General features: G+C 36.4%; 1 protein-coding gene across 1 annotated transcript in view; it reads right to left on the minus strand.

Annotated features, from left to right (window-relative positions):
• The window catches only part of VAV3 (vav guanine nucleotide exchange factor 3), a 171,638-nt gene that overhangs the window by 127,657 nt on the left and 30,240 nt on the right, over nt 1-13,741 (minus strand). The window contains exon 2 of the mRNA XM_063344034.1: nt 10,677-10,793. Coding sequence (XP_063200104.1) covers nt 10,677-10,793 — 117 coding nt within the window. The remainder of the gene's footprint in view (nt 1-10,676; nt 10,794-13,741) is intronic.

Here is a 13,741-nt window from a genome sequence, read left to right on the forward strand (position 1 = left end):
TCCTATTTAACTCCTCATCCAGCATCAGCATGCTTAGCACAGCTGAACTGATGGTTAATCTAATTAATAATACATACAAAGGCAAGATTTAAAATCAGCCTGGTTGGGTCTCCTACAGATTCCAAATTTATGCCACCCATCTGTGGGTGGCAAATCTCCATCAAAAAAACAAAATGTAAATGTGAAGTACTCTGTAAAAGTTGAAAACCGAAGTCATGTTATGCTTAAGTTCCTACTCTTTCAGCTCTTTCACTAAGTTTTGGATTATATTACCTACTGCTTGATAGATATAGGAAAATTACTTTGTCTTTCCTATGTTCTGAAAAAAAATTAATTCACATTCCATTTTGTTTAATTTTACCAGGAAAATGTCTGTAGAAAATGAGACAATATAGGGACTTCTGTTTATTTAAAATCAGATGCCTGGTCTGGAATCCACTTTTTCAATCACAAACCACATGCTAAGATGTTTTAATAATATTAATATAAATAAAAAATATTTATCCTAATTTAAAGCAACCTTGTACTAATTTGGCCAGGAAAAACCTGTTTGTTTTCTAATTAAGGTACAATCATGCTTTAAACAGAAATTTTTTGCCACAAAATATGCAACTGAGAAAAACCACCTTATATCTAGTCTACATCCAGCCTCCCAAGTTAGCATATACAAAAATGCAGACCTCGCCACTTTGAAAATTGTATGACGACATTTCTAATCCGGTGGTTTAAGAACTTTCATTAACTTCACTGAGCAAATACTTCAAGACTCATAACAAAGCTTGTTTCAAACACCCTGATCGTTTCTCACTGATCACACAGACTGTCTGTGTCCATCCACTACATAGGGTACTCAAGTTGTCTAACCTTTCTTTTTGGCTAGCTGAAAAACTCTAAGGGAGGTCCTCTCCCTCCCCAAATCAAAACACATTAAGACTCAGTCTCAAAATAAATCCAGAAATACGTCACTCAACATTATATAGTGTACCAGAATAAGTTGTAAGAGAGGCCGCCATATACTCAAGTGCTTAGATCTCAGAAGATGTACATATATTGTGCTTTTCAAATAAATGGGTGGTGATCAAGAGATAAACTAAAATCATCAGAAATCGCAGCAGCCAAGTAAATATCTTAAATGCAAAAGAAAGTGATCTCAAGAGAAACATGCATAGCTATTCCTGGCTAGCCAGTTGTTTCAAACAGCTATGAAATTTCCAATTCATTACCTGCCCAAGTGAGGAAAGCATTTAAAAGAGAACTTGCAGGTAAAAAAAAAAAAAAAAAAAAAAAGTTTGGTCTCACTCCTTGTTCCACTGCTTTTGAAGGGACAGCTTTTGAGGGCAAGAATACATTGTATGGCATCATTGCACCACATGCAAATTACAATCTCTTATCAGGACTTTGATAGCAATACTGTTTAGACAACAAGTAGAGCCAACTGTTTGGACAGTGGCTGCCACAAGCTTCGCATTGTTTCCCTTGCAAACACCATGTTTTACTTTGCAAATCTTCATGGGTCATGTTCTGTGAGGTGCTGGGTGATGTCACCTCCTAGCTATCTCCCCAAGCCCAGAAGCAACACCCAAGGTATATTCAGGTACATCAGTCAGAGGGCCTACAGCTACTGCTATGCCTCATGCCACTCAGGAAGATTATTCTCTTTTCACCTAGCACTGGGGGAGGAAAAAGCTACATGATGTAGTACTGAGTCACTATGAAATCAACAGCCTCTCTGCTTGACACTTTAAACCGCACTGTGAATTTTGGATTACAGTTTACCCCAGTGAAGGTTGAATGGGAAATTATGGAAAACTCCCCACCCCACCAGTGACCTACATTCCGGTTTTGCTCTACTCCCCTGCAAGGGCACAGGCAGCAAATCCTCCTGCAAGCCATTTACATATTTTGGTAAAAGCTGGATTATGTAGCACACTGAATTACTCAGCTACTATCAATTAGCCACTGCAGGAAACACACATCATGTGCTTGCACAATGTCACTGATGTATTTGTACTCAAAACAGTTCTACTTTAGAAACCCTTTCAGCATCTTGAAGTTGATTTTGGGGGAACAAAATACATTTATGAGAACAAGCCCTCAGTTAGCTTTCTTAAGTAATTCTGCCAAGTGTTCCTTAGATGTTCACAGAAAAAAATGGTTTTCAGTTTAAGATATATTCAGACCTATAGGCAACTCTATTTAATTTGGGAATTTTATTTTATTAAGGTTAAAATTTGCATATAAAATATGCTCAGAATAGCACCTTCCAAAAATTCAAATAATATCCTTTTGTCAGTTTCTTCAGCATCACGCTACATTGTGCAGTGTACCTATGTTGCTGCTTCATATCAAAGGCTCTTTACAGGCAGGTCTTCAGACCTATGCTGGCATATTACAGTTTTAAACTGTAATTGGGTGAAATCTAAGAACTGATTTACTTGTAGAGGATAACAGTAGCTGAAGTGTGTCATTTAATTTAACTTTTGTTAATCATTTTATTTGACGATACTTTTAATTTCTTCTGCAATAATACTTTCTACTTAGCAACTGTCATTATTTAACTGTTTTTAAAGAGGTTTCCAAGTTTATCAGCTAATACATTCATCATAAGATTTTACATTGAATGATTTAATTATTGAATGGTTGTTTTGGAAATTAAATTTTCAATTTCCAACCACCAATGTTTCACCTTCAAAATCTCATTAAGAAAGCCATGAAAATGCAAACAATCTGTTTAACAGAATATCTCCAAATAAACCTCATCTCATGCTTCACAGGTAAAAAAAATTAAGATTCAAAAGCTAAGATCCAGCATTTTGCTGTAACATGTTTTGACCAAAAGAAAAAGCCATCTCCCTAAATACACTTAGCGTTCGCACAGAAAGACGCATCAGTTTTCCCAGCAAGATAGTCTTTATGATCTCAATCACCTACAAATGATATATTCTTTTCAGATTTATAGATAACTGTGTTGAAATACACTCTTCTGATTTATTTTTCCCTCACCAAACTATTTCAAGTATCCATCCTTTTCAAAGGCATGCAGTAGCTGTGCATCTGACATTTATTCATAACACAACTGTGTCAGAATGAAACACAGCAGAACCTAATTCTTTATTAGCAAACACCTCTGTAGCCCTGTTACCAACATGTTAAGTAAAAGCCTTTTAACACATTTTGTAAACATTTCTCATTAACTCATACCTATTTCCTTTTTATGAAATACTCAACCATTGTTTCCTGCTGCAAACCATTCACTGTAAGTTTCACTTTCTATTGAAATTGGACAGAAAAAGCAGTGAATGAAATTACCATCAATCTAACTACCAGAGCATTCTTCACACTAAATAAACCCTGAATTCTTAATACTTACAAAGAAACCAGCAGCAACTACTGTCTTTGAAAATACATTATTATTTGGGACTTTTCACTCAAGTACACTTCTGCTTTACACTGGAGAACTAACAACCGTAAACAGCTGGCAGGTGTTCACCCCCTTGCCTGCATGAAGAGGGTCACTCCACAGACTGAACAGAAAAATCACTGGCTTTCCACCAGCACACTAACATCTCCCTGGTTTGGCCCCATGACATCATTGGCAGCTAGTCTTGGAGAATGCTTATACCTGCTCGACTAACTCTTCACAGGAAATCCCAACACTGCGTAAGAGATGGTTTAAGACACCATCTCCCTAGCTTGTAATTGTTGCCTCTCTGGTAGAGTTCAAGAGTGGCACAAATCTCTCTGGTGGAGGTTTAGCACAGACATCCGTCAATAATGTTTTAAACTCATTGTGTATATATACATATATATATATATACACACACATGTGTATATCTCTCTCTCTCTCTCTATATATATATATATAGAGAGAGAGAGAGAGGGAGGGGCTAGGAGACATCTTTCAGTAAAAGCTATTAAAAAAAAAAAGCTTTAGCTATTTCAAATCATTCCAAGGAAAAAATACAAGGAGAAACACAAACTTAGTAATTACACTTTCACTACCTTTTTTATATTGGAATGGAGCAAAGGAAGTCACCAAATTTATTGCTTTAAAACTACACATAGATGATGTAGCAAGTTAATTGAATTGCTATTGTCATCATTAACACATAACACAAGAAGACATTTGCCTCCTAATCTTTGATTTTTACCAAGATGCAGACAGCTAAAATTCAAAGTGAGCTGCAGAAAACAATAAGAATAGCAGGTAACAGTGCAAAAATGCGTTCTAGGTAATTAATACTGTTGCTTGTGTCACACTCTTGCTCAGACAAAATGCCAGGTGCAGAGGAATGACACTGATCATTATGAAGAACAGAGTTTACCAGTATCATAGTAATTAAGCTAAGTTTGTTATAATCAAAACTCTTCAAGGATAGACCAGTAAGAAACTGAATGCTTTCTTACATAGATCCTACACAAAATCATTTCCCATTTTAAACAGTGTGCCCGGTTCAGTATTACTTTTGAATGAGCATCCTACCGCATCTTGAACACAACCTACTCAAGCTCCAGCTGCCCTGTTCCTCCAAAACTTCTTCCACATCAAAGAGAAATGCATGCTACCAGAATTCAATGCTGTAAGTTCAGTGTCTCCAGGACACATCAATCAGATACACCTAACATTTGGACACGATCATCTTAACAACACAGAAACGCGCTCAGAAACTCAGTTTTATTCTCTCATATTAGCAGTTTCTCATTAACCTTGACTTTCCAAACTTGGTCACATTTGCTGATAGAGCCTACATTATGTGAGGACTCAAAGTCTTCTGATACTTCCAAAACATCCCAAGCACTCCCTGGATGAGATTTTTTCATTATCAAATACTTGTGGTATATTCAACGCTTTGTGCTGTGGTCAAAAACAAAGATTATCAGTAGCATTTTCACCAACTGGAAGCAAACATTAGAACTTGAAGAGTTATGGCAAACCTTTAAGAAATTTGTGAACATTTATTTGGAAAGACCAGTGCGGTGATAGTCCACTAATATTCTGTCACAAGAACATTAAAGACCATAATCATGAAATATTCAGGCCTAAATAGATATGCTCACGTAGAAGTTATAAGCTCATGCTAACGGTTTTAGATTTATTGAAGTTACATGCCTAGCAATTTGTACAGACTCTTTGGTGATGATCGCTGCAACAAATTATTGCAGATAAGTACACTAAATTTATCTAGCGTTTGTAATGGTTTCCACTGTCACACTATGGCAATCTACTTCTAGAAATTTTCAAGGACTTTTCAAAAAGGTTGTTGATGAGCTATACCATTATTCATCCCACTCAGTCACCCATCTCATCACTTTGCCCAAAACTATGATTTTTGTTCTTTGGGGCTGGAAGTCGTTTGTTGTTATGATTTAAGGGAAGCTTTTAGGAAGACTACTGAGTGCTTCACCTTTCTGTAACTTTACACAAACAGAAATAATATCTAACAAATCAGGTCTTCCATGCATGCCAAGCATTTTAGCAGTTTTGCAACAGGCTAGTGTTTTCTTGCTCATTTTGTCCAAAGCATTTCTGTGGAGAAGGAAGCTGAAACCTGTCCATATCTTAGTTTCTTCATTCTCCCATATTCACAACTACACCTTGAAGAAGTTCAAGTTCATTCATCCCAAACCAGTCCCTCTCAGCAAAACACTTCAAAACATTAAAATGCTACTCCTAAAAGCAATCGTAAACCAATTTCTTGAGCAAACCACTAAGCTTTTTGGTTTTTTAATTCTACCACTAAAAGATCTCAGAGAATGAAGATACAGAGCTCTGGTTTTAATGATAGTCTTGTTTTCACCAGTTCATTTCTCTTTCTCCATTTTAATATCTTTACAGAAATATGCCAGAATGTCTTAGCATATTCCTTAATGTTCTGCAGTTTTAATATGACTTTATTAGTGAAAGTGCTCATATTTTGCTCTATTACCTCACTCATTAAATTCACTAAATAAAACATGAAACAACTGAGGTTAATCTCAACTGCTTCAGTTTTATTGAAGATTTCCTAAACGTTTTTTCTCCTCTTTCTTCCTGGAAAGGTATATAACTTTTTATAACAACTGCTGCTGTTTCTTGTGTTGATTTTGGTGTGTGTATCTCATGCACATCTGCCTGATCTTCCTGGAATCTGTTAAACCTGAGGGAATACTAACACACCAGGATCCTCAACTTCAGCATGACTTTCTGCTGCATCATAGCCCGGATTTCCTTTGCACTAAGAGGGTGACTAAAATGATCACAAACTATGTGACCTTAGTATATGCACTCAATATTTTCACAGCAGTTGCTTGCTTTTACATAAACTAGCCTTTTAAGTGTCACTTGAGAGTTCCTACACTAGACATTATGTTATATGCTTTTAAATAATTAGGTAATTGTTTGATTGCTAGCAGTTGATATTTGATCCCCTTGTTTGTTTTTTAAAATCATGACTGAATATTGTATGTTATTTCTAGACATCTATTGCAGAATAGTTACTGGGGGGAGGTCTATAGCTATGTTCATATTAGATCAGTTATATCATAAAAAACACTGTGCTCAGTTATCCATTGCTTAGACTATTTAAAAGCAGAGCACACAAAGTTCTCTTTCTGACAGTATCTGGACACCATTTTCCCCCCAGAGGACCTCAAACGCAGCTCTCTGAGGCCAGGGAGCGTCTATTGACATCAACGTGCGCTGCAACTAATCCTCAGATTCCCATTTCTGCAACACATTAGTTGCAAACTTCCTTCAGAGAATAGGGATAGCAACAATTTGTTGCGGCGTACCAAACAGCAAAGAGTGCTGTTCGAGGAGTGTGTGGGGCTCACAGAGCTGAAGGAACAAGTATCAACAGTATTTGTTGATTCTGGCACACAGGTAGAAAGGGAGAACCTGACAACCCTGCGCTAGTGAAAAATGACTCCCCAGCATGGAATTCATAATGAAAACACTGTCTGGCACCCCACGCGCGTGGGAGGGCATTTCATGCTCCGTCAGGAACTTAATGCTGCAACAAAAAAATTTACTGATAGAAAGGTGAGCAAGTGGGAATGGGTGAATACTGTAGAACTCAAGGAAAAACAAGTTTTATGTAGTTTTAGAAAGCATGATTTAAGAACTTTCCTATTTCTGTGTAATGTAGCCCCTCTTTTTTCAAGTACAGTCTAAAAATAAGAAAGCCTGTGCTATTATACTAGAAACAGAAAAAACCCTCATCTTGTAACAGCTGATATCAGTATTCATACAGAATGTATGCATTAAAAAATACTCATGGGGTTACCTGCTTCCCTGTTTCTTTACCTATTCTCCAACTATTTACATGTTGCTACTTCAGCTTCACCTCTGATTCCCATCCACACCACATACACCCTTCTTTTTCTCTAATCACTGAGAGATCAAAGAGCCTCTGCAAAGTAGAGGACAAAGTTCAAGACAAATTTTCATATGTTATATGTCAAAACATCTGAAAACAGCTCACTTACCCCTAGCTATTAAATGCAAGTTTCACCATTACATCAAACATTTTGTAACCGGTATTTCACAAGGCTGTTAAACGTCTTATGACTATATAGGCAGTTTACAGCTGCTACTTCTACCGTGCACAGAGTTTTGCTGCCATTTTCTTTAAAGAGTTGAAAAAACACCAGAGTATTTAGATTAAAAAAAAAATATGAGTTTCCATCACCAGGTGCCTCATCTGATTTTTCCCTTCAATCTTATTTCCTTGAAGGCACATTGTTCATTTACAGTTGACACATTTCTCCTGTTCCCTCCACTAGCGTGCTTAAATAGTCATTGAAGTCTGCCATATTAAACAGCATATTCCATTGTAAAACAACAAATTCAATAATTTCTTTATAAACTCAATTGAAGCATTTAAAAGTTCCAGGTATATAAGGCTTATAGAGTCACCTCAGCTACAGTTTATTTACATCTCACCACTAATAAGTACTTGCCAACTTCTGACATCTCAAGACACCTTCCAGTACATTCATATGTGTTAGAGGCTGCAGATATTGCACACCCTCATTCCATCACCTATTTGGGCAACAGTTTGGAAAACAGGATGTTTCTAAACCTTGTTATCCTTTTTTGTTTGTGCCTCTGATCATTTTAAGATTGTTCATATTTTGTACACATTTAGGGAGAGCAGTTCAAAGAATTCTTTTAGAAACAGCAGAATGACTTGGTTGCAGTAGCAAGAAAAGTTTGCAGTGCTGGTTTTTTGGCCTTTGGCATATATACAACTTCAGTTCAAGAAGGCTGGAGATTCAGGACTATATTGGAGATGTCAGGAAAAAAATAATGAAAGGGAAAGTTGAGAAGCAAAGAACAACTTGAAAAAGATAAGCTTTCTTATTCTCACCTCTGCTACTAGCAATCAGAATTTCCAAAGTAATAAGAACATTATCAGATATGCAATTGAAATCCCATGCCACGTTACAGATGTTCTCAGCTAACTGTACAAACAATACACTTAAAACCACAAAAATAACTCAGCATAAGGCTAGCTGTATATTTTAATACAGTTGTAATTTTCCTCTCCACTTTCTTAATGGCCTCAAGTTCATCAACTGCCTTAGGAAGCTGAGTACATGCTCATTTGCAGCGACTAGTAAAATATACAGATTAGCCTATCTAAATACAGCATATTGCAACCGCCACTTGTGTGTGGCAAGCTTCCACACAAGCACGCAATGGAAACAGCTGAACAGCAGAGCCATTATGCACCTAAAAGCATGCCCAACACAGCTATTGCAAGGATTGCACAGGCTTGTTCAATTTAACATCTCCACCTCTGCACAAGCAGCTGTTCCCGTGCACATAGTTAGCCTCATTAAAGAATCCCACACACCAGCATCTTTCAAATTTGTCACTGCATTTTCACCTGGTAGCTTTCCAAGAAAGGTGACAAAGGCCACTAAAAAGGCCAAGACTAGAGAAGCCATTGCTTCTACGCACTATCACCATCACTGGAACTGAAATACTAGTACCAGGAATAATTAGTCTATTAGTTCTATACTGTGGCAACAAACATGGTAAAAAAATCCATGTCTCTGCATCCAATTTGGCTTTGACAAGCGAAATAAAATACTAAATATCGTGGATGGAAGACAATATTTTTTTAACCAATTATTCCACTTACATAAATTCACATTCTAAAATAAATTTTTTAAAATGACAATGAAAGAGTGCCAGAAATATATTTGTTGGGTTACATTCAGTCTTAATTCAGAACTTATTTTCTGGGTATTCAATGATGCAGCAATAATGTTTTGCACTGCAAAAACTTATTCAAAATTAGACTGTATTAAAAAAAATGGGCTGGTTATGTTTATGGAGCACAAAATGTGAAACTCTCAGCAATTAATTAGAACATGCAATAATAAAAAAATTTATGTGCATAGGTGTCAGAGATTTGAAGCAAGCATCAAGATACCTGACTTATGAAATGCCTTACATAAGACATTGCTAGCACACCAAAAAAATAAAATTTTAAAAAAAAAATCAAACCAAACAATTTAAATTCCCCTGCTACTTGCACAACCAAAACAAAAAGAAATCTCATTTTTAATAAGCAATACACTAAATTTGTAAAAAAGACCACATTTTAGCAAAAGCTTTGTCTTAACCATGATTTATGAGGACAAAAGATGTTCAGCACAACTAAAGAACAACTGAAATTACCAGGCTTATCTAAGTTTATATACTCAAAGGACTTAAAACAAGACAAAAGATTAAAAAAAATAATTAGCTATTTTTTGGTTAACAGTAATCACTGAACCATTTCAAACATTCAGTCATGTTGCAGCCCTGATTCATGCTTGCACTCTTACATCATCTTTATGTCTACCTATAAAAAGACCAGTGCATAAAAATTAGTTAGTGAAATTATAATTTCTTAAAAAAAGGAATAATGCTTCAGATCTACTAAATTTGAATAAATAACTATTTTTGGTGCTACTTCAGGTAATTTTTAGACCTTTTCCTGTGAAATTAGGGTAATGATACCCTATGACTCAAAAGCGGAAACCGAAGTTGAACTGACAGATGCTGGCAATGACAGATCAAACAGAAACGTAGGAGGTTATGAACAATAGACTGGAAAAAGCTTTTACATATAGAATAACTAATCATAGGCTTACAGAATATACTTCAGGCTGTGTGAACTAGAATAGTCACATTAACCCACCATAGCTGTGTCTGAGCTTTACAGCAGGTTAGAAAAAACAACAGATTTAAAAAACAACTGTCAAAAAAAAAAATTTACAAGGGCAGATACATGGGTGAATTTTGAGCACTTGAGACTAAAGAAACATGCTCTGTGCCATGTGGTCTTACAATGTATAGGCCCAGGGTTTCTGATTCCACCAGACAGCACACGCCCACAGTTTGCCATCTTCACACATTTCATATACCCTTAAGTCGGCATCTTTCAATCCAGATTTTTAACTTATCTATGCTTTTCACACCTTCAGAACTTTTCTGACAGGGATTTTTCTCTGCCCTTTATTAGCTCTTCCAATGTAAATCTTAATTCTTTAGCTTTCTTAATTCTTCCCCACTGTTTTTCACTAATGAATGCTCATCCATTAGTCACAACTTCTACACCACATCTACCATGAAAGTCTTCTCTACTCAAGCAGCAGAACACAGGTGTTACTTAGGATATAAGTAAAAGGTTCCTTACCTTTCCAAAATCTCTCACATCAAACAAATCGAATGCTTCAAAAAGTTCACTTTTCTTCATCCCAAATATTTCACAACATGCCGAAAGAAAAGTCCTTATATTCTTCAAGCAAAGAAACTAGGGGAAAGAAAACAAATATACTAAGCATCAAGTGTGTCAATTAGCAACTTGTGTGCTCACTTTGGTCACAAATACGCTACAAAACTCACGGATACAATTATTTGTAAGTCAGCACTTCCACACTATGCTGTGATCTTCCACTGGTTGTAATTCAGCCACAAAAGTTCCCTTCAGACTCAAAAGCATTAACCAAGATCTGAGTAGACACTTTGTGAACAGAAACTATTTTATCTTTTTATGTAAACAAAGAGAAAAGACAATATGCTGATACAAATTAGTCTAAATACAGACTTACTTTTCAATTCTCTATAGACAGCATAGAACAAAACAAACGAAGTTACCTTAATAAAATTATATTAACGTAAGAAAGTTATTCTTCATTTATACGTCAAGTGTCTTCAACTGTTAAGATAAAAGTCTAGTTTGAATGTTTAATGAACACACTTGCACTGTTTTAACAGACTAAAGACATTATGAATACATATTCTCCATCTGGAACACAGGAGCAGATGAAATTTGCAATTGAGAAGTCATTTACAATTCATCTAGTGGAGACTTAAGATCCTCAAACCACCTTGATTTCTGTACTGAATCAAAGGCTATTTCCCTTGAAGTTATCCACATGCATCAATGATCATCTGTATCTGGAAAAGAATAAAGCTTCTGCCACAGTGCTCTCCTTATACGTTTTTTTAATGCATTTTCCTGTAGACTATTTTTTGGAAGACCTTACCAGTACAAAAGACGACAACTATTAATAGCATTGCAATAACCAAAGAGGGATAGCTAAAAAGTACAATATCCATTCCTGATAATGATTAGCACCATAAGGTACTAGTACTCCATAAAGATATTGTTGTAGTCCTACTCTGTGCAGTACAGTTCAAAAGCAAATACGATATTTATAGGCAACAGTACTTCAAATGACCCAGCACTGTGCTTTGAATATGCATTTAAAAAGTACTGATACAGCAACTCAGTATTAAAACTGAGTTCCTAGAGATGTCCTGTTATACTGGATTCATAAGAATGAGGATCATTTACATTAGGATGGATTATAGAATTGCTATACATTCCAACTTAATGTTGTTTATAAAAGTAGTATTTTTGATATTATTATAGAGTGTCACAGACATACCTTTCCTGAGTGCAAAGTGATAAATACTCAAACTGCCCACTCAGACAGAATATGTCACTGCTTTACCTTCAGCATGAGAGAACAAAATACCGATTCAACAGGGAGCCCTACTTCATGTCCGACACAGAACTAACCAGCCAGACACAGAAAAAGCAGAGTGCCTGATAGATCGGATTTATGGCAGTGTCACACATGTGAAAGTAACAGTTCAACAGGAGAAGCTTCAAGAGTAGATAGCTCTAGTAGACGGTTGTGCATATCAAGACAATAGCCGACAAACTCATCGCAAAGCATCACAAAAGCGATCGCTGCACAAGCTGAAGCTCCCAGGAAGGTATCCATGACTGACAATTGCCACACCAAGCGTTAGAGGCCACAGATATATCAGGTAGAGCTGTAGCCTCCACCCTTCCCTCCACTCCAAACAGCCCCATCTGCACGTGCTCCCAGCACACCCAGGGCAGCCAGCACTGGGCTACATACTGGGCTGCTGAAGGACAACACTGCATTTATGCCAGACTGCTTTTATACCCAGTGAAATTTAAACAATGAGTCTTGCTTAACCAATATCACAACCTTCTCTGGTTTTGCAAAGATTTTAATTTTCAAGTCAAAATTACAAGGTTAGAAGGCTAAGAGATGTAAAATGAATGTGCTTCTTCCACCATGATGCTGCTGGCAGAAAGAACAAGATGACCTGGTCTGGGAGTCCACAGTTTTAAAAATGAGATGGCACATTCAAAGTGATTATCGTTTTCTGATATATTTTTTCCCCCAGGTTTTTTATTATGTTTCTTAAAAGCCATCAAGGGCCACTAGGTTTGTCTAATGCAGAATACTGATTCAACTTGAATACCGATTTACTTTATTACATTGAATTTCTCACAACCACTGACAAATTTTTTCCTCACTGGAAAACTCAACTGCCTTTTTAAAACCTAAGTTTTGAGTTTCAATTAGTTACTGCTGACATCTGCCAAAGTGAAGAAAGCTTACAGCTGCATTAAGTTGTTTACCTCTAAAGAGAGCAAGAAGTCAAGGGAGAGACAAGAGCTGTCATGGGCCTAAAATCTGGCCTAGATTTGCTAAACAGCATTTTAGTGAGTTGCATTTAGCTTCTTAATATAGCTAAAGGAATGTTTAATCTATCAGCAGTTACGCATAAACAAACTGCCCTTCCCATTCGACGAAATTTCTCCTATTATTCTTAACAGAGGTCCCCTACAATAAAAGATAAAGATGGCAGCATTTTTTCAACAAGATTTATCAGTTACTTCAAATTTGGAAGGAATTTTGTGACATCAGCCTTTTGTGCTTCAATTATCATTACTATGAATTATATGCAAATAGATGGGAGAGCATATTACAAGAAATTAAGTTTCCCGTAGCCCACGTGTTTTAAAGAAAATGTTAAAGTACCTACACTGCACGTAATAAATTCTTTGGAATATTCTGAGAGGGGGACGAAAGAAGAATCTAATTCCCAAACACCCCCCTCTTTTTTTAAATATTAATTCATTAAGTGGTAAAGTGTACTTAACAGGAATCGTATGTTAAACAGACTTGACATAATTATAATCTAATATTCAATAATCATATGACAACATAGCGGTTATATTACATTTCTTGTAGGCTCTAAAGACCACAGACTAAGCATTTGTCAAATCTACCTGCACTTGAGATGGGACCACATCATCAATGAGTGTGCACCAAACGGTGCCTTTAGCAGAATTTGTCAGGCCTCCTTACAAAACAGTCTAACCCCCCTGCTAGTTCAAAGACTGCTTAGTGAGTTTAGTTGGGCATC

Source organism: Chroicocephalus ridibundus, chromosome 8 (assembly GCF_963924245.1).
Source record: "Chroicocephalus ridibundus chromosome 8, bChrRid1.1, whole genome shotgun sequence".
Taxonomy (NCBI): Eukaryota; Metazoa; Chordata; class Aves; order Charadriiformes; family Laridae; genus Chroicocephalus; species Chroicocephalus ridibundus.